Raw genomic sequence first — 20,521 nt, 5'->3', positions numbered from 1 at the left:
TATTCAGAAGGCGCCCTGAAAGGAGAGAGAGAGAGAGAAAAATAAAGCAGATGGAATTCGTGTTAAAGAACGGCACAATCACCCTGTTTTGAGCCCTCCAAAAACAAAAAGAGGGAAAGAAAACGTGGAAGAAAAGAAAAGGGAACAGCCTCCTAGGAGCATAGGAGTTCTTATCCAATTAGCAGGGTTGTCAAATTGAATTTATATGGAATGAGGGTGAGGGGATTGAGACGGGAGTGTGGAAGAAAAAGGGGTGATTTTCCTTTTCTCGTGTCTGTCCGTCTGTCCACACACACACACACACACACACACACACACACACACACACACATCTCTATAGAAACTCAGCCATTTGGGGGAAGGAATACAAGTCACAAGGGAATGAGACGTCTTCCTAATGTCTTCCTACTTTGCTGGAGATGGGAACTGGTTAAATGCAAGTACAAGGAGAGCCTTGTCCTTCGCTAGGATGGCAGAGGGTCTTCTCTCCAGGAATTCTCTCAGACAAGTCCCGGGTACCTTTGCCTTAAAGGTAAGGGTTTTCCACCTGCCTGCGGGAGGAATGACCTATGTGATCAGCTTGTTATAGTTGGATTCAGATCGTGAAGCCCAGGCACACTGCTCTGCCCCACATGTCACAGGATATGAATTCCGGGTCTTTGTGTCAATGTCCGACTCTCTTACCCTGATCTTCTCAGCATGACTCTGTCTCAGTGTCCCATCTGTCACTTTTTATTCTTGGTTTCCAAAGTGGGATATACGCTCCCAAAGGTGACTCTGAGCAATTCCATGGTGACTCTGAAAGTAGCAACTCCCTCGGCATTCATTTCTATCGAGAGAAGTAGGGTATAAGTCAGCCACTAATATTTGATCCAGGAGCTGACACTGATACTTCTGGGCTGCAGAACAACGTCCCAAGTCTGCACAGTATCCAAGACATCTCTTGGGTGGAGAGGGCTTGTCGGTGAGGACCCTGACCACTCATTCATTCACTCCTCAGCTTTCTTGTTCTCTCTTAAGTGGATTTTCAGATTATATTATTTAGTTTTAATTAAATTACCTCTCACAAAAGGGTAAGTGGCTTAAGGAGATGGCTGCACAGGAACTGGCTTGAAGAGAAGGTTGATAATCTAAGTGCATGCAAACAGAAAGAAAACAGTGGAGCTGACCTTTCTGTGGCCACGGGCAGAGGGGAAAGCTTTGGTAATGCAATCACATCTCACAAGAAGTCAACAAAATAATTAGCATTCAAGCGGACTGTTTGAATGAGATTATAACAATGATCCTGTCCCCAAACAAGCTTGTGTTAGAAGTCATTAGCTAATGATTATAAAACAGTCAGGATTACAGAGTCCTTCAAATATGTTTAGACTTAACTACTTAATTTTTTTGTTAGTTCTTCCATATATATATATATATATTTAACTGATGAATGAGGCGTGTATTAGAGATAATTGCTCATACACAGTGTCATAAATTAGAAAACGGCAGGAGACTACTATTCCAGAAAAGTCTTTTCAGTACCTGATTGGTGATGTGGCAGCCTCCACACCAAGCACTGCTTTCCCACCACTCAGCTTTGCCTTCTCCACCCCGCCCCCCCAAGACAGGGTTTCTCTGTGTAGTTTTGATGCCTGTCCTGGATCTCACTCTGAAGACCAGGCTGGCCTCGAACTCACAGAGATCCGCCTGGCTCTGCCTCCTGAGTGCCCGGCAGGCACATGCCTTTAATCCCAGCACTCAGGCAGAGCCAGGCGGATCTCTGTGAGTTCGAGGCCAGCCTGGGCTACCAAGTGAGTTCCAGGAAAGGTGCAAAGCTACACAGAGAAACTCTGTCTCGAAAACAAAAAAAGTAAAAATAAAGGCGTGTGCCGCCACCACCTGGCCTCAGCTTTGCCTTCTAATGGAGACATCCTCCTCTTCCTGACATGGATACCCGCCCCCCTCAAACAGGCTCAGTCCAAGCACCACCACATTCAGAAAGCTTTTCCTGAAAATGATCTCATTTCCCATCTTCCATTTGTGACTGACTCCAGTTTTTAGAAGAATAAAGAAGGCTGAGGTTGGCCCATGAGACTAATTCCAGAACTTGAATGGTTAAGAACAAGGAAATGTTTATTTCTTCTAATCTCACATCTTGAGCTGCTTTCTTCTGTCATATAGCTGTGGACTCTGAAACATGTCACTTATGGTTACCACACCAGAAGAAACAGACCTGGCTCTCTAGCTCATGACTGGCCTGGTCCAGAAATGACATATGACCTATTCATATTTTACTGGCCGTCACTAGTCACATGACCTTCAATTAGCTGCAGAGGAGTCTGGGAAATGGAGAAGGGCTCAAGTGCATTTGCTGGGTACTAGTAGATTTATATCCCAGATTTGGCTGTTTCATTTCCTACGAAATGAAACCATGTGTGACAGTTCACAATGTCTCTCTACTATCCATATGAGGTAGATTTCAGCAATATATCCCCCCCCCCAGTGTAAATCACACTACATGTAGATTTTGAATAGACTCACACATAAAATCTGGATAAAGACTAAAGGAAAAATATACTTAGAAGCTGGCTAACGCATGGCGCATTATTTGAGAGCACTTGACCATTGTAATTATCCCCTATTTGACAACAGAATGGAATTGGGCATGGTGGCATATGCTTGTAACCCAGTACTAGGGAATCTGAGATAGGAGGATCTCAAGTTCAAGACTAGCCTGGTCTACACAACAAGACCTTCTCTCTCTCTCTCTCTCTCTCTCTATCTCTCTCTCTCTCTCACACACACACACACACACACACACAGAGAGAGACAGAGAGACAGAGAGAGAGACAGAGAGACAGAGAGAGAAGAAAAAGGGCTGGAGAGATATCTTAGTTAGCAAACTGCTTGCAAAACACAGAAGGACCTGGGCTTGAATCCCAGAAACCACATTTTAAAAAAAAGTTGAGACTGGTGGTGTACACTCAACACTGAGAGTGGGAGTCGTTGGTTCTCCAGGGCTGCTGGTTAGCCAGACGAGCTTATTTAGAGGTTTTCTGGACAGTCAGAGACTCTGCCTTAAAAAAAAAAAAAAAAATGGATGGCTCCTGAAGAACAACACCCAAGATTATTCTCTGGCCTATACATACATATGAACACACATGCACATGCAAACCCCCACACAGATGTACCCCAGCAACACACAAAAGGGAAATAAAGGGAGGCCGAGAGGGGAAGACGCGAGGCGGGAGGGACCGGAGAGGTCTAGGTAGATGTTTCAGGGTCAGTCTAGAACTGTGCTGGCAAATGTAGCAGTCGCCACCCCTGTATGATCACGTAAAGCAAACCTACAATCTTGTTTCCTTGTTGCATTAGCAAGATTGCACGACTTGATAGGTGGTCACTTGTCACCTGTTGTTTGGGGTCGCACAACTGTGGAACATTGCCATTGTCTTACAGTTTTTGACACAGAGGCTTGTATAGTGAACTTTAGTAGATTATTCTAGATTGGTACGCCTGTGATAAGAACAATCAAAACCGCCATGTAGAGAGTTACTATCGGTCTAGAGAGATAGCTCAGTCTGTAACGTGCCTGCCACACAAACATGAAGACCTGGGTCCAGAGATCCAGAACCCGTGTGCAAAAGCTGGGCTGAAGGTGGGTGGGGTGGTGGTACACTTCTGATTCTCTAGCACTGAGGAGATAGGTGGATCTCCAAAGCTCATTGGCCAATCAGCCTAGAGGATCTGAAGAGCGTCTTGCTCATTGCGAAACCCTGTTTCAAAAACAGAAGAGACAATAATTGATCAAGAAAGACACCTGACACCAGTCTCAGGTCTCTAACTGCGCACATGAACACTCACACTAAAAAGTACATACATCAAATATACAGGCATCACACACACACACACACACACACACACACACACACACACACACACGTCACTGTGACAGATGGCAATACAGGCAATATTATCTTTATGCATAAGGAACCAGATGCAGAAACAGTTATTACCAGTTCTGAAACCCTGCAGGGGCTAGTGCTGGATACTGAGATGAGCACTGGATTGGGATTCTGAGACAACTTGTAGCTCCAGTCTCCTGGCTTAATTAACTGGGAGATTCAGTTGCCTGGAAACACACTAGATGTTATTCTAAGCCATACTGCATTTTTCCTGAGGTCCTTCCAATTTAAAAATGTTTCCTTTTAATTAGGTCTGTGGGTTAAGCACAAATAAACTTTAAGTAAAAATAAACTTTTTTTTACTATATATTTTCAAGGGTGTATACGTGGTATTTTGGTAGTGTTTTTAAAATTCCTTCTCCTAAATCTCTCTAAATTAGCATACTCATCTCTCCAAGAAATAAATGTTTGTGATTTCCTAGGACTTCCTTCAGCGTGATTTTTTGTATAGGGCTTCTACTCTCTTGAGACCTGGAGTTATAACACTTGCACCCACTTACTTCTTGTCTCGACCCAGGGATAAGAAACACTTAGCTCTGCCTTCGCAGACCACTGGGAATGGGGAATCTTACTCTATAAAATGGGAAGCCTGTCAAAACATGCACCTTGGCAGATACACTTAATTGTCTAGCCTTTCTCAGCCAGCGGAACAAAAGGCTCTGTCAAGTCTCATTCTTCCCAGTCACTTGTTCCTGATGAGTCTTATGTGGTCTGCTTGATTACCCTCTCCTGTCACTGGTGCAGGCCCGGGCCCGGCAGAGGACCTGCGTCTGAGCCGGCGAGGCAGAAAAGAGAGATGGCCTGTGTGAAAGGTCTCTCTCTTCCATGTGCTCAGCCAGCCCCATGGGAAGTGGTGGAACAGACTGCCTCCTGGTGATAGACTTTCTGTTGTTTGTTATGTTCTCAAAAAAAAAAAAAAAAAAAAGATAAATAAATATTCTAAGGCCACAATGTTTCATGCCTGGTCTCAACCCCAAAAGCTTCGCTGTTGCTTTTGGACAGCTTCAGAAACGGCTGTGAGGAGCGGATTATTTCAGTGGGAAACACCTTTGTCAGGAGTGAAGCTGCTCAAGACAAACTTTTTTGTGCAGATAATCCTTTAAAATGTCGAGTCACTGGTCCTCAGGGCAAGAATTCATTTTCCCATTTGCCTGCTTTAGAGATTTTTAAAAGTTCTTTTTTTTTTCTGAGGAAATGCGTAAGAAAATAAGGTGGGTCCAGACATATTTTTATATTGCCAAGAAAAAATAACAGGCCTTGCTGGTGTCTTCCTCCAACTCTGAAAACATCTCACTTGTTCACAAAGAGGCAAAGTCACACCACAGTTAGGTTCTCCATCTCAAACTTTTCATATATATACATATATATGTATATTTATATTCCTATCATATATATGATATATGATAGACAGATGAGAGATGAGAGAGAGAGATAGACATCGATATGTGTGCATGTGTGTTTTAAAAAAGATTCTTTAATACTCATACCTTTGAAATTGTTACATACTCAAGTATAGTAGGGACCTTACTCTAGGAAGCATCAGTGAAGTGTCCACAATACACAACACGTGAGGTTCTGGGCTCTGTCACCACACTTCCCAAACCAAACAGACAAAAGCAAAGAATTTAGGGGGCTATAGTAGAGATCATGCCTGTCATGTGTCAGACCCTGAGTTCAATACCTAGCTCTACAAATGGAAAAGAAAAAAGACAAAGTAAAACAAATCCAAGCCAGACGTGTTGGCTCACGCCTATAAAACCCTGTAAAATGTTGAGAAGTTAAGACAGAGCAGCCCCTTTAAGTTCAAGACCAGCCTGAGCTACTAGTAAGCTCCAGGCCAGCTTGAGCTAGAGCAGGTGACCCTGTCTCAGAAAAGAGTTACTTGGAACTCAGTTTCCCTAACCAGAAACTTCAGTACCACAAAGCCTTTTCTGTTGTTGCTGCCCCCCCCCCCCCGCCCCACGCAACCCCATCACAATTCTACATTTACAAAATGAGACCCCAGAATTCCCTTTGGGGTCAGCTAATTCATGCTTCCTTCTCCTCTCTCAACTCCCCTACTATATCCTTTCTCCTTTTTCCCTTAAAAAAAAAAAAAAGGCAGGATGGTGACAGGCCGCAGTAGTGAGGGCTGTTTCCACTTTGAAGTGTGTAAACTACCAAGGGTACAGAAGTAACGGGAAGTGTTTGTCCTGTCCTCCTAAAGCAGCAGGGGGCTTGGGCTGAGTTTCCTCAGTAAAACGGAAATGTGTCCATTTCACAACCCAAACACCTCCATGTGCCCTGTGCCCAGATGAGAAACAGCCCTTGGCCCACCTCGTCCGCCTGCTCCCACTTGGCCGTTTATTGCCTCGTTTTCATATGCCCTTTCCCTTCTCCCTCTCTCTACCCCCTCCCCGTCTGCCTTTCCTAGGCTGGGAAGAAAGTTGGTGCCAGTCTCCTTAAGGGGACGGGGAAACTGGGAAACTGGAGCACGTCGTGAATGAGTTAGTTCCCTTACAAAAGAAATGCTGTAACTAGAGACTTGTGCACGGTTCTATTTTAATACATCATTTCATTGGGAAAACCTTGATTGAGAATTGAAAAAGAATGATCTGGATAATGGAAAGGACACAGAAAGTTATGCTTTTTGGCAGGATGTTTCCCCTAGCAATCACTGTTTGGCTGAACTCTCTTTCCAACTCTGTTAAAAAGGAAGAAAGAAAGAAAGAAAGAAAGAAAGAAAGAAAGAAAGAAAGAAAGAAAGAAAGAAAGAAAGAAGGAAGGAAGGAAGGAAGGAAGGAAGGAAGGAAGGAAGGAAGGAAGGGGAAGGGAAGGAAAGAAGTGAAGGAAGGGAGAGAGAGGAAGGAAGGAAGGAAGAAAGAGAAAGAAAGAAAGAAAGAAAGAAAGAAAGAAAGAAAGAAAGAAAGAAAGAAAGAAGGAAGGAAGGAAGGAAGGAAAGAAGGAAAGAAGGAAAGAAGGAAAGAAAGAAAGGAAAATGGGTACACAGCCCTCATAGGAAAGGTAGGGAAAGGAAGGCTCCCATAGCCCCAGGAAACACGGGGCTGTGGAGGCAGCCATGTGGCTTTCATCCAAGGCACACAGTTCACCACCATGAACAATTATGTTTCTGGTACTCGGTTTCTTCACCTGTAAAGTAGAGATAATGGTCCCCACTTCACAGGGCTGGTGTGCCCATGAGAGGGCTCATCTTGTGCAGAGCTTGCCTGGCCTCTGGGGCAGTAGCAGGCAGGCATTCTCTCACCCGCCAGCTGTCTCCAGCAGCACTCACATCCTAAGCATGAGCTCTACACACTCCATGAGTCCCACTTCACAGCAACAGTACTTTGATTTATTAGGTTATTAAAACAGGAACAGAAAGTTTCTACACTGCAGGAAATTATTGAGACTGTCAGAAGTGGACTTTTCAAACCTTCCTTAAGATTTTTCTGTCAGGAAACACCCCTGTCTGCTCCTAGGACAGTTGAGAGGTCTTGTAGGATCCTGGCAAAGGGTGGGCATGAACATCAAGGGGCAAGAACTCTGTCTTGAAACACGCCATGAGCCTCCCTCTTTGTGGGTTGGGGCCGGAGGTTGCTCATTGGGTGGAGCCCATGTGGTCCTCTGCACCCTCACAGTAGCCAGGCTGGACCAAACCAAGAGCCAAAGGGCCTCAGAAAAGCCAAGGATCTAGGCAAGTCCCAGGCACAGGGCAAGAGGCTGTGGCAGGGTTGGATTAGAAGGCCTGAAATGCCCACATAAGGCAGACCTGTGGGCAGCCAGAAAGCACGGATTGGAAGTTCAGGAAAGCTCTCCATCAGGAAGCATAGTCATTCCCTCCACATTTCCAATGTGACTAAGATTTGAGAGTCATTGGTTAGATCAATTGTTGTAGATTTACATTTTGATCATAGGCCACTGTCTCAGAAATATTGAGATCACTATATTGCCATAGTGATCTTTACCATAAAATTTTTTTCTTTAGTTGTGTCAAAATTCTCAGTTTAACCTTTTAAACAAAGATTCCTTGTATAAGAATGTTGAAAATGAACCCTGCTTAAGGCCTAAGCTCATATGACTTTTGAGGTTTACCATATCCTGCTCACGGCTGTAAACCTGTAACCTTTTGAGAATCTCAAAAATAAGACTATGAACTCTGTTTACAGTCAAAATATTATCTTGGCTGGGGAGATGGCTAGAGTTCAGACCCCAACATCCACATACTAAAGGCAGGTGGGAGTGGTGGCCTGTCTGTAATCTCAATGCTCAGGAGGTAGAGATGGGGTCCCCAGAGCAAACTGGCTAACTAGAGTCACTAGATTTACCAAGTTGGCCAACTCTGGATTCAGCAAGAGATCTTGCCTTGATACACACACACACACACACACACACACACACACACACACACACACACACTAAAGAAGGAAGGAAGGAGAGAGGAAGGGAGAGAGGGAAGCTTTCAGGAGACACTGAGATTCTGGGAATCATTAATGAGGAAAATCCCCCAAAGAGGAACTAAGTTCACATCTAACAACATTGTCCAACAGCATTCCACACTACAACATGGCAAGTCACTTAGCCATGGATACATAGCTTCTGATAGTGATCAAGAAGGATGTTTTTTGTCTGTTCCAGTGTCTGGACTCACCAACATAGATACTCACTGCCCCTACCTGGCCCTTCCGTAGCTCTCAGCCCCTCCATACCTTGGGATCCCCTGTCCTCACTGTGAGTCCAGTCAAGGTTCTAACACTGTTTCCAAGATGAAGTTATCTCCTGATGCAGGAGGGAACCTGATAAGACTTACCCTTCAGATAAGAAACGTCATGAAGTGTCTCTTTGGTCCCCCAGTAGCACAGCCACTGAACACTGCCTGCAAGTGTGATAGAGCGGGGTTGAGGAATGGGCCAAGCCCCAGATAGTCTCCCCATGGCCATGCTCCCAACTTCTCTCACAACAGGGCTGCAGAGGACTACAGTATCTCTACAAGGCTTACGTGTGGCTTATGGGACTTTGGCTCAGAACCCTCTGTGACACACCATACTCTGTGGGAAGATGACAACGTGCCGAGGAAAGTGGCCTATGGTTGCGCCAGTCTGGCTCCTCTTGGCCGCAGCCGGCTGCCTTGCTGATTTGGGTGAGTGTTTTCCTTCCGTTCCCAGCCTGCCCCTCTGGGAAGAGGGCTTTACCTTGATGTCAGATGGGAGCCTGAAGCAGCTTAGTGTCCTTAGGGTACGACATCTCTATTGACCTCCTGGCTGTGGCACACTTGAGAACACAAGATGAAAAGGGATCAGGACAATGCCATTTGGTTATAGTTTTGTGTTTTAATAATTTCTATACTACTAGTAGAGGATGCGTGCCAATAATAACTGCATGTAGTATGCCTTTATTGTATGATCCCAGGGAAGGCCATTTGCATGCTCAGCGAGCCTTTGGACAGTGCTCTGAGTCAAGCATTACTAGCCACAATTTGCAGAAAGGCCAGAATTCCACAGCTCAAAGCGGCGGCACTGGATTCAGCCAAGGTCTGTCCAACTCCAGTGCCTGAGCTTTATACTGCCTGGCTACGTAGCAAGGGGACTTTCTAGTAACAGGTAGGGTGAGGAATGGGCAAGGGGAGCTGAGTTTTCCGGGAGAAGAGCAGCTCGCCTGGGTGCTGAATCCTTCTTAGGTGGCTTCTCAAAAGATGGTGGCAGCAGTGGTTTCTTGGGGGAATTCTGCTCATTGCTGTATTGTTATTCTTTTTCCAGATGAAGTTCCCCAGGTCACTGTCCAGCCTATGTCCACTGTCCAGAAGCTCGGAGGAACTGTGATCCTGGGCTGTGTGGTAGAGCCACCACGGGTGAATGTAACTTGGCGCTTTAACGGGAAGGAGCTCAATGGCTCGGATGATGCTCTGGGTGTCCTTGTCACCCGGGGGACCCTCGTCATTGCTGCCCTCAACAACCACACTGTGGGACGGTACCAGTGTGTGGCTCGGATTCCCGCAGGAGCTGTGGCCAGCGTGCCAGCCACGGTGACACTAGCCAGTGAGTCCACTTCTTTGCCACACTGTGTGGCATGGCCTCACCTCCTTCTACTCTCTCTTTTCTCCTATTCCCATAATCATAGCATTAAAGGCTGAATACAACGGCTGAAACTTTTCAGTCAAGTGGTGGCTTCTCAGCAGTCTTGGGGTCTGTGGTGTCCTGGAGAACTTTCCCCTCTGAGCAAGGTGATGTGTAGAGCGTCTACAGGGAGTGAACTGTTCGAGGGGCCCAGAATTGGAGCCTCCTCTCTATTTGGTCAGGGGTTTTAGTAGCATATGACAGCCGATGTCTTTTTACCTCTTACTCCCTCCTCACAGTGGTTTCAGTCAGGGTTTTTTTTTTGCAGGGCTATGGATCGAGCCTGTGCACTCCAAACTTGGCCCCAGCATATTCCTAATGCCTGGGATATAAAATATTTAAAATTTATTGTGATGATGATGATGGTGATGTGCAGGTGGAGGCCAGAGGATAACTTGTGGGGGTCAGTTCTTTTCATCTACCATGAGGGGCCTAGGAGGACTGAGCACAGGTCCTCAGGCTCACTGGTAGGTGCGTTTACCCACTGAGCCATCTGACCAGACCCTAAATATAAATTTCCAAAGAAATGCAAAGGAAACTGCTTAATTACTGGATAAAGAGAAGAGAAATAAGGGAGAGGCGACACCCACTCAATGCTCAAACTCTTTCTTTGTATCTTTCTTTCTTTCCTTCTTTTTAGGGGTATTGCTGCTCTCAGTGTAAGGTAGTTGACTGAAATCATTGACTGTAGGCATTCTGCTTATGGCGATGTTCAATTAGTGTTGTCTCTCCTCTATTGTCTGTGATTACTACATTAAAAAATGTATGTCCTCAGGCCGATATATGGAAGCCAAGCCAAGTGGTGGTTGCGCATACCTTTGATCCCAGCATTCAGGAGGCAGAGACAGGCAGATCTCTGAGTTTGAGGACAGCCTGGGCTACAGAGTGAGTTCCAGAACAGCCAGAGCTACACAAAGAAACCCTGTCTCGAAAGAAAAGAAAAAGATATATATATATATATATATATATATATATATATATATATATATGTGCATATATATATATATACATACATACATATGGAAGCCAAGTGGCCTCCAACCTCCCACTCACCCACTCCACACACACAAAGAAGGATTCTGGTGGACTCAGTACTTCCTGCCACATGGTCTTTAGGATTGCTCATGTTTCTTTTATGCTTGTGAGAGTGAGACATAATTTTTACAATGACTTTGAGAGTGTATTCTGAGGATCCAATAAACCAAAGTAAGGGTCAAGTGACTTGATGATCATAGCTGAATGAGGAGTCTCATCCAGAGCAGGTAATGCTAATTGACACTCTGTGTACCCTACTCAACTCACTATGTTAGGCCATGTGGTGGTGGTGGGGGACGACGACAGTGTGACACACTGCCTTTGTATATACAATGTTCTATGCATATTTGCTATCTGACTTTCAGTCCTTCGTTTGTGAACCCTTCAGGACAACCACTTTCCTCAGTTCTCATTCTTGGATGCTTAGCTTGTGGCCAGGGAACTAAGAATCGCTTCCATCTAGGACCCTTCCCCCCTGAAGTGTAGGAAACAGGGAAACTTGTCAAGACTTTAGGCATTTGGCTATAAACTGAGATTTCTAGAACTCATGTTCTCATAACTTAATAGTGTCCTTTCATCCCTGACAAGCTTGTTTTGGGCTTCTGTGTCACCATCACCATTGGCTTCATGGGTAATGTGGTTCTAAGAAGTGAGGTGTCCCACATCATAGGTCCAAAGGAGAAAACTTCTGCAATGTAAGTCTACTGATGTCAAATGAGGTCATGGGGGTGTGTGAGATGTGAGCCCGGGAAAGAGAGTGTTAAGGAATAGAGAAAGAGAAGAGCAAGAGAGAAAGGCTCTTCCCTGCCTTCATCCCAGATCCCTAACAGGACGTCACTGTGAGAAAGTCGAACAGGGCTGCTGGTGGTGCTCCTCATTTCTTAGGAAATATCAAGAAGTTCTGCTTTTTCCTACAGGGCATGGGAAGAGTGTCTCCCTGAGGAGACACTACCCTACTCTCCTAGACAGAAAGAATGCCATTGAGTCTGAGTGTCAGGTCTCTGGGAGGAAGCTAAGCACTTTCCTCTGGTTGTGCTTCAGGGTGAAGAGGGGGATGTAGGAAGGCTTAGAGGAAGGGGTGGTGATCAATAGGGAATCATCTCATCCCATTAAGAGTGGCTGAGATCAGAATCAGACTTCTTGGCATCAGACATTTCCGACTTCTTCTGTTACTGATTTTAAAATTAGAATTGCCCTATAGGAACTTTGGAATATGTAGAAAGCAATGTAACCCTTAAGTCTGTCATCTTCTGGGAAATATACAGTCTGGATTCTGTATATTATTATGTTGTCTTTAGATTTTCTTGATTGCTAATGAGGGAATGACAGCGACTAAGACATATTGGATTATGAAAATGGCTGGATTAAACCAGCCTATATATTTAAAAAATAAAATAAAATAAATAGATAATATAAATTTTTTTAAAAGTCTGCTGTCTTCACACAACATGTTTGTCATTTTGGCATATACTCTTCCAGTTTTCACTCATACCCATATATTTATGTTGTTATAATATGGCTAAATAATGCATATTCTATTCTTCCCTTTCCCTTTGGCATTGTAGGATAAGCATTTTCCTTTGGCCATATGATAATTTACCTTTTCTCCTTCGATGAGTGTAAAATGTGTTCAATAGGGTGCAAAGAGTCTGGCTCCTAAGTAGACAGCCAATGAGCTCCTGCATATGTGTATGTCGTGTAACCGTGGCTCTAACACATCTAACACACGCTGTGCCCTTAGCTAGCTCACTCATCCTTCCGACAGCAGAATTCTTCCATAAGGGACTGAAGTATTTCCTGTTGCTGAGCTATTGTTATTATAAATAAGACGTACCTTTCAACATCTTTGCCTTAAAGGGGCATTTAGGAGAGAGATTCTATCTGCAAATGATCAGCATGTGTCTGTAGAAGCTCAATACGCTCTCTAATTGTCTATCCAACCTCACGAGGAGCCAACCTGAACCTTTTATTGTTTGAAGAAGGGGGAGTTGGGGAAGAAATGGTTTAGTTTGGACCTCTCTTTTGATTCAGTGTGCATCTGTGTGAGGAGGTTCGATTTACAGTCTTTATTTAAAGCAAAACAAAAACAAAACAAAACAAACCATGACTGCTTGCTTTCTTTGGTGCTTGAAGGGATGTGTGGTTGGAATAGAAAGGCATGTGCTAGAGTGGGGATGGTCTCATTTGGAAGCCAAGAGCTATTATTGGCTTGTCGTTCAGACGTGCATCCAAAGTGAAATGTTTGGGTCTGACTAGAAAGAAGAAGTTGGAGAAATGGGGTGAGCGAGAGTGTGGGGGTGGGTATCCTGCAGAGGAGGTAGGCAGGGGAGTGGAGCTGCAGACTCCCAGGCTTGGAGGAGGCATCACTAGGCTGGCAGGAAGGCTGGTGGAGGCCAGAGAAAGGGGTGCTATCTTTGGGCTAATGCCACGGGGAAGTTTGGCCCAGACTCAGCAGTTAGATTAGTTAGTTTCTGAGAACACATTCCTGAGCAGAATGGGGCTCTGTTTTGCTGATTGGCTGCTGTACAAGGAGACTGCTCTACAGATGGGATTACCAATGGCACCCTCTGCATTTAGATGAAGGCAGGGCAGGGCTGTGCCAGCGCACAGACATGCACACACCGCACTCAGCATTTAAGGCCTGTTTGGAGACCTTCCTTCATACATTCATCTTCGCACAAAGCAAAGTGCTGTTTGGCCTACCTGGAAACATGCCACCTCCTGGCTTTGGTCTAGAGACCACTGGGAGTTTTTCATGAGAGAGTCAAGGATCTGGCTTGAGGATTTAGGGATAGAGAGGCCCCTAGAGAACTGCCCTGGCCCAGGCCTCTGGTACTCCTGGGTTGGTGCTGGGAGGTGGCTTTCCTCCTAACCAAGTAGCTTCAACTTCTAGATTTTGGTCAAAATGGAACTAGCAGTTGAGACCATGAGTCTCACTTAGGTCTTCTCCATCTGCCCTACTGTGTGGGCAGGAATCATTCACTCTCACTGTACCCTGTGGAGAATTTTCTGTATTGTTTAACCTAACCTTGCTTTTTGGTAACACTCTCCCACCTCTGTCTCACTTCAGGTCCCCTGGTCTGACTCAATATTTGAAATGCTTTTTGAGCTCCTTCCTTCTATCTTCCCACAAACTTTTTACTAGGTGGCTACAGTCCATGTGGCTGCACCAGCAACTCCCCTACTCTGCTCCAGAATCAGCAGCAGATAGCATCTAGGGAACTCCAGATCTCTTCATGGCCCCCAGTTCCACCTGTGAGGCTCGTCTGGGCACACGGCTTATTGGGTAATCACAGTAACTCATGGAACTGATGTGAGACACGAAGGTCCCTCTCTGTTCTCTACCTCTAGGAATCTGCATAAACTCCTTGTCTCTACTACTTTTTTAAAAAGTCAGTTCTTCTGATTCTTCCATCAGCCAACAGCCAACAGCCACAGTGTAGGTAGGAATTGAACATGTGACTACCACATAGCTACCTGCCAGTTAGTATGTAGTGAGGTGGTGGGGCTTTAGTGTTCAAAAGAATAAGAGGTCCTAAGTTGAAGCTGAGATAACTGGGAACACTGTCGCTTTCTCTAGAGCCTGGGAATGTGACGTCTCAGTAGACCACTGAATAGTCCTATGTATGTCTTTAGACACCAACAGGAAAGCTAAGGATCTACTTAGGCTGCTGTCTTGATGATTCATTCTCTCTCTCTCTCTCTCTCTCTCTCTCTCTCTCTCTCTCTCTCTCTCTTCTCTCTCTCTCTCCCTCTCTTTCTCTCTCCCTCTCTCGGTTCTTTTGGTTTTTTTGTTTTTTGTTTTTGTTTTTTGTTGTTTTTGTTTTTTGTTTGTTTTTGTTTTTGTTTTTGTTTTTGTTTTTTTTGAGACAAGGTCTCTATATAATCCTGGCTGCCCTGAACTCACTTTGTAGACCAGGTTGGCTTCAAACTAGAGATCTGCTTGTCTTTGACTCCAGAGTGCTGGGATTAAAGGTGTGCGTCATCATCACTGCTTGGCTTGGATGTTTATCTTAATGCAAAGCATAGCTAGTCCTCAATCTTTATGGGCTCATAAACTCCACTGAGCCCTCAAAATGTCCTGGATTTCAGAATCAGATGGAGCTGTCCACTGGAGACAAGGACTCAGGGACTTTATTGTTCCAGCCCCTCTGTGTTAGTAAGGTTTCTCTGGAGGAACAGAACGTGTAGAATGAACTGTATATATAGAAAGGGCATTTGTTAGAATGGCTTACAGGCTGTGGTCCAGCTATTCCTACAATGGCTGTCTACCAAAAGAAGGTCCAAGAATTCAGTAGTTGTTCAGTCCATGAGGCTGGATGTCTCAGCTGGTCTTCAGGTATATACCGAAATCCTGAAGAATTAGGCTTTAGTACCAGTGAAGGGACTTGCTAGACACAGTGGGAGCAGGCAGGCAAAGAGAGAGCAAGCTTCCTTCTTCCGTGTCCTTTATATAGGCTGCCAGCAGAAGGTGTGGCCCAGATTAAAGGTGGATCTTCCCACCTCAAAGATCTGGATAAGAAGTGGCTCTTCCCACTTCAAATGATTTAATTGAGAGGTAATTCTTCACAGGTGTGCCCAGCCATTTGAGTTTTAGTTAATTCCAGATGTAGTCAAGTTGACAGCCAAGAATAGCCATTACACCCTCCCAGAGGATAAAGGCACCAGCTTCATGTGGCCTTCTTGGCTTGGTACCTGCATGTAGTCAGGAGTGGCTTTGGACACATTTGACAATTTCATTAATGCCTTTATTTATGAAGTTTGATTTGCTAATATTTTATTTGTAATATATACATATATATCATATCTTGATTATTTTTGTTGTTGTTGTTTTTGTTTTTGTTTTTTTTTTTTTTTTGAGGCAGGGTTTCTCTGTGTAGCTTTGTGCCTTTCCTGGATCTCGCTCTGTAGACTAGGTTGGCCTCGAACTCACAAAGATCTGCCTAACTTATTGCCTTCCAAGTGCTGGGATTAAAGGCCACCACTGCCCGGCCATATCTTGACTCTTTAAATTCTGTTTTACGCTCATGCTGTATTTACTAGCCTCTTTAAACCCTTTTTTAGAACAGAGAGGTAGCAAGGCTAAAAGAAAAGGAAGTATGCAAGCTAACCCATCAATCCCAAGAACTTTCATTTCTGGCCATCACTATGGCATTCTTACGAGAACATTTTCTGTGGCCTTGATTCATATCTAGCCCCTTTGAATGATGGCTTCTTCCTCAACTACTCCCTGCTTAACATCTGCTTAGCTGTCCTCAAGGGCTTTAGTGAGGCAAAATCAGAGCCAATGAGGGCATCTTGGGAAAGTGCAAACTGTGGCTTCCCCAGTGCTGACTTCTCTATTTGGGTATTATGGAGGCTTGCGTCTTAACAACGGGGATGTGTTCAGTAAGATCTGGTCCTAGTTTTTGAGGTCATCTCTATCTAATGGAGAAAATGACCTTCCATATGGCAGCCCTCTAAGTTGTCCAACAGAGATGTGAACAGATTTTCATGAGAACTGAGAGGCTAGCCATGATATATTTATATTTGGGGAGTGGGATTACTGAGAAAGATCTAGGAATTGAATCTTGAAGAATGTGTGTGAGTCTACTTTTATTTTGAATGTTTTTAATCTTTATATTCCATCCTCAAGCCTTTAACACATGGTGGACAGACTTAGGGAGAGTTTCTGGAATGACACAGAGTCTTCCATAGTGAACACTACCTAATCTTTTGGTTTTTATTTTTCTGTGTATGGCCTGCATGTATGTGTGTATACCGTGTGTCTGCCTGGTGCCCAAGGAGACCAGATGAGGGCTTGGAATCCCCTGGAACTAGAATTATAGATGTTAGTGTGAGTGCTGGAAACTGAACCTTGATTCTCTGGAAGACCAGCCAGTGCTCTTAACCACTAAGGCAGCTCTCCAGCCTTTGCTGACTCCCCAACCATATGACCAAATTCTTAACCTAACTCAAGTTAGTCGGGTTACTTAACTGTCTCTTGTTGTTCCATGCCATCCTTCACTTGATTTTCCACACTTTTAAAAAAAAATCTCTTTACCTTTGACAAATGTACATTCTGTAATTCAGAAAGAGGTCCTAAGGGTTTTTCCTGCAGTAGCATCCCTAACCCCCAACACACTCCAGTCTGGCACAGGCTGTGCGTGATTCCCAGAGAAAACAAGAAGGGGCCATTTGCTCCAAATTAGAAAAAAAAATGCAGAGCAGCTTGGCTGATTTGTGGAATCCTGGGCACGCCCTTTGCTTTGGAATGAAGGGATGGCAGAGGAGAGAAGAGCTGGGGGAGAAGGAAAACACAGGTGGTCTCCTGAGCTGCCCCAGGAGGGGAAGGCAGTCTGCAGCTGAAGCCAGGCCAGGCAGCTCCATGGCAGCCAAAGCTTGGAGAGGGAGAACTGGCTTAGTTTGAAATTTAGTGCTTTTCATAGTAAATGATGTGTTTCACTTGGCCAGGTGAGCAAGAAAAGTACCCAAAGATCTTTAGACCCAGAAGGCGCCAAAGAGCTGAATATGTTAGTTTAAAAGAAAAAAAAAAAAAAAGCTCTAGGTCAACAAGGCATAGATTTATCTGATAAAAATTTGCTGATATTCTGGTAGAATCTTCAAATGGTGTCAGCAGTTTGTTACAAGCATCTAGCCAGACCTATGCTGTAAACTCTACACAGAGCATCTTACTTAGCAGCAGATATCTGCCCGAGATAGTCAGTAGTCCAATTTTACAGCAGTCACTATTTACCAAACTGAGCTCAAGTCTGTGGTGTGTTTACCGAGAACACATTTAAAAACTGACATAGATGGGACTTGCTTTGGACCTCCAGTTCCCAAATAATAACACAGAGACTTATTAAGTATGAAGGCTTGGCCTTAGCTTAGACTTGTTTCCAACTAGCTCTTATAACTTAAAGTAACACATGTATATTAATCTACATTCTGCCATGTGGCTCATTCATTACCTCTCTTCCATACTGTACCTCGAACTTACTCTGCATCTCACTGGTGAATCTTCAGATTCCTCTCAAGTTAGTCTCTCTCCCCAGAAGTCCTGCCTATCCTCTCCTGCCTAGCTATTGGACATTCAGCTCTTTATTAAATCAGTCAGAAGGTACTTTGGCAGAGACACATCTTCACAGGGTACAAAAAGATTATTCCACAGTAGACTCATGACACCACCATCCCTAATTCTTTGTGTACTCCGGCACGTATTTACACACTTACACAAAATTGTAGGTCTATTGTCTAAGCCAAGAGAAAAAAGGGAGGGCCATCAGAAGTCTATTGTTCTGAAGGTGGGAGGAAATTGACTAGTTTGGTTTGAAACCACCGGGCCACTTGATGGAACGATGCAAGATGGCTCCTGTAAGATGAAGGAGAGAATCTAATGGGTTGATAAGTTCCTTCCCAGTCCATTTTGGTATATGTGGAGCATTCAGTGACGTCTACTTTGATCTTTCTTTTAGACTGGCAACCATTTTGGGATCTGGTGACCAGTTTGAGAATTAGAAAACACATCTGAATTAAAGGACCATCACTTAACAATGACAGAAAATATAAGAAAAACAAACAAAAAACCCATCCATCTGCTGCAGCAAACAGCAATTTTGCCTATAAAGAAAATGGTGCTAAGCCCAGTGGTGGTGGTGCATGCTTTTAATCCCAGCACCCAGGGGCAGAGGCAGGCAGATCTCTGTGAGTTCCAGGCCAGCCTGGTCTACAGAGTAAGTTCACAGTGAAACCCTGTCTGAGCAAACAAAAACGACAAAAAAGAGAAACTAAATGGTTTTTGTTTCTTTATTTTGTTTGTTTGAATGGATGGTAAGAAATAAAATATCAAGTCAGCAGAGCAGAGTGTTCAGTTGTAGGAATTTCTCTGCTGACCTGGGTCTGATGGTGCCTGATGGTAATGGACAGAAAAGTAGATTATGAAGCAATTACTGTAGGCACATCAAAATGTGAAGACTTAGATTTTTAACTCTTATTTATTTATATGTATAAATGTTTTGCCTGCATGCATGTCTTGTGTACCATATGCATACAGTACCCACAGAGGTCAGAAGAGGACACCAGACCCCAACCCCCCTCTCCTCACTCCCAGTGAAAATTACAGATGTCTGTTAGCTGCCATGTGGGTGCTGAGAATGGGGCCTGGTCCTCTGGAAGAGCAGCTAGCACCCCACAGAAGAGCTTTCAGAGAAAAAATGTTGGAAGCCAAAAGTTTAGGAGTATAGTAAATTCAATGGAGGGCTGGCAGGATGGTTCAGTGGTTAGCCTCACTTGCATTCAACCCCCAGATCCTACAAGCTGGTAAAGAGGACTAACTCCTGAGAGTTGTCGCTGTAGCACATGTACACATACACTGAATAAATAATTATGTGAGAAGAGAAGGAGATGGTCACTGGAACCTTCAAGGGAAAGCCAGTGCTGGAGGGAGCAGCAACCCTCACAGGTGTGTGGGAAGGAAGGGGGGCACATGAGCCCCTCCGTCCCCAGGACAGTGGTCCTGTCTCTCCAACCTGGAATTCTGTTTACAACGACCATGCTAGAGAGCTCCATACTCCTCTCTTCCTGTGCTGGCCACCAGCCCTGACAAAGACTGTGCTGGGATCCAGCTCTGCCTCTGATGAGTCCAGACCACCAGGATTCACATGAATTTTCCCATTGCTAAGTTTATATTTATATTTGGATGATCAGAGGAGTATGTATGATGTGGGTTGCTGGCAAGCAAATCTTTTTTTTTTCCCCCTCTCTCTCTTTCTTCAATGTATTTTTTCCAAACTAGTTCATCGGGTCCAAAAGAAACTTCAGCTCTGTGCGCCAGCTCCACCTCACACAGGCTCTGAAGCCAGATAAATGGGGGATGGCTGCAGACGTCTCACGGTGCATCTGGCCGCCAGACTCAGTGGAGACATGGCTCCATCTTTGACTTGTCTTTGAGGATTAATCACATTTTATGTCCCCTTATGTCTTTTAAAAATATTTTTAATTGGTTCAAGCCAAAAAAAATTCCTAAAGCCTTAAGCCAGTTTATTGCAAATCATTTAATAACATTGCAAAATAGTTTTTTTCTTTCTTTCCTCCTCATACGCCTGCTGCTTTACGCCTTCCCTCTCCTCACCCCCAGTTTTCTCTCTCTTGTCTTGACTATTAGTTTTTCCTGCCCTTAGCTCCCACTCCCCAACCGTGTTCATGTTTCCTCCATTCTTAGCCCTTCCACCTTTCACATGTGGGGAGCCACACCTCAACTGAAGAAAAACAAAACCAAACCAAGATTTGACAGCTAATCTGTTTGGCAGATGCAAAACTCCCCCCCCCCACCACCACCCATAGAAACTGTTTTTTATTTAAATAAAAGGCAGCATAGCATACCTCGCTTTCATCAGAAACTGTGTTTGAGAAATTTCATGTCATGTTTCCATGGCTGTTGGGAAAGAGTTTTGTTTGGAGCCAAAATTA

At 44.4% G+C, this 20,521-nt stretch overlaps 1 protein-coding gene across 1 annotated transcript in view; it reads left to right on the top strand.

Annotated features, from left to right (window-relative positions):
* Window positions 1-20,521, top strand: part of Boc (BOC cell adhesion associated, oncogene regulated) — a 70,966-nt gene that overhangs the window by 26,633 nt on the left and 23,812 nt on the right. The window contains 2 exon segments of the mRNA XM_036203286.1: window positions 8,887-9,063; window positions 9,680-9,958. Of these exon segments, the coding sequence (XP_036059179.1) occupies window positions 8,982-9,063; window positions 9,680-9,958 (361 nt within the window). The 5' untranslated portion in view covers window positions 8,887-8,981.

The sequence above is a fragment of the Onychomys torridus genome, chromosome 12 (assembly GCF_903995425.1).
Source record: "Onychomys torridus chromosome 12, mOncTor1.1, whole genome shotgun sequence".
Taxonomy (NCBI): domain Eukaryota; kingdom Metazoa; phylum Chordata; class Mammalia; order Rodentia; family Cricetidae; genus Onychomys; species Onychomys torridus.
The sequence above is the reverse complement of the archived record's forward strand: the minus strand, read 5'-3'. Positions and strand labels throughout refer to the sequence as shown.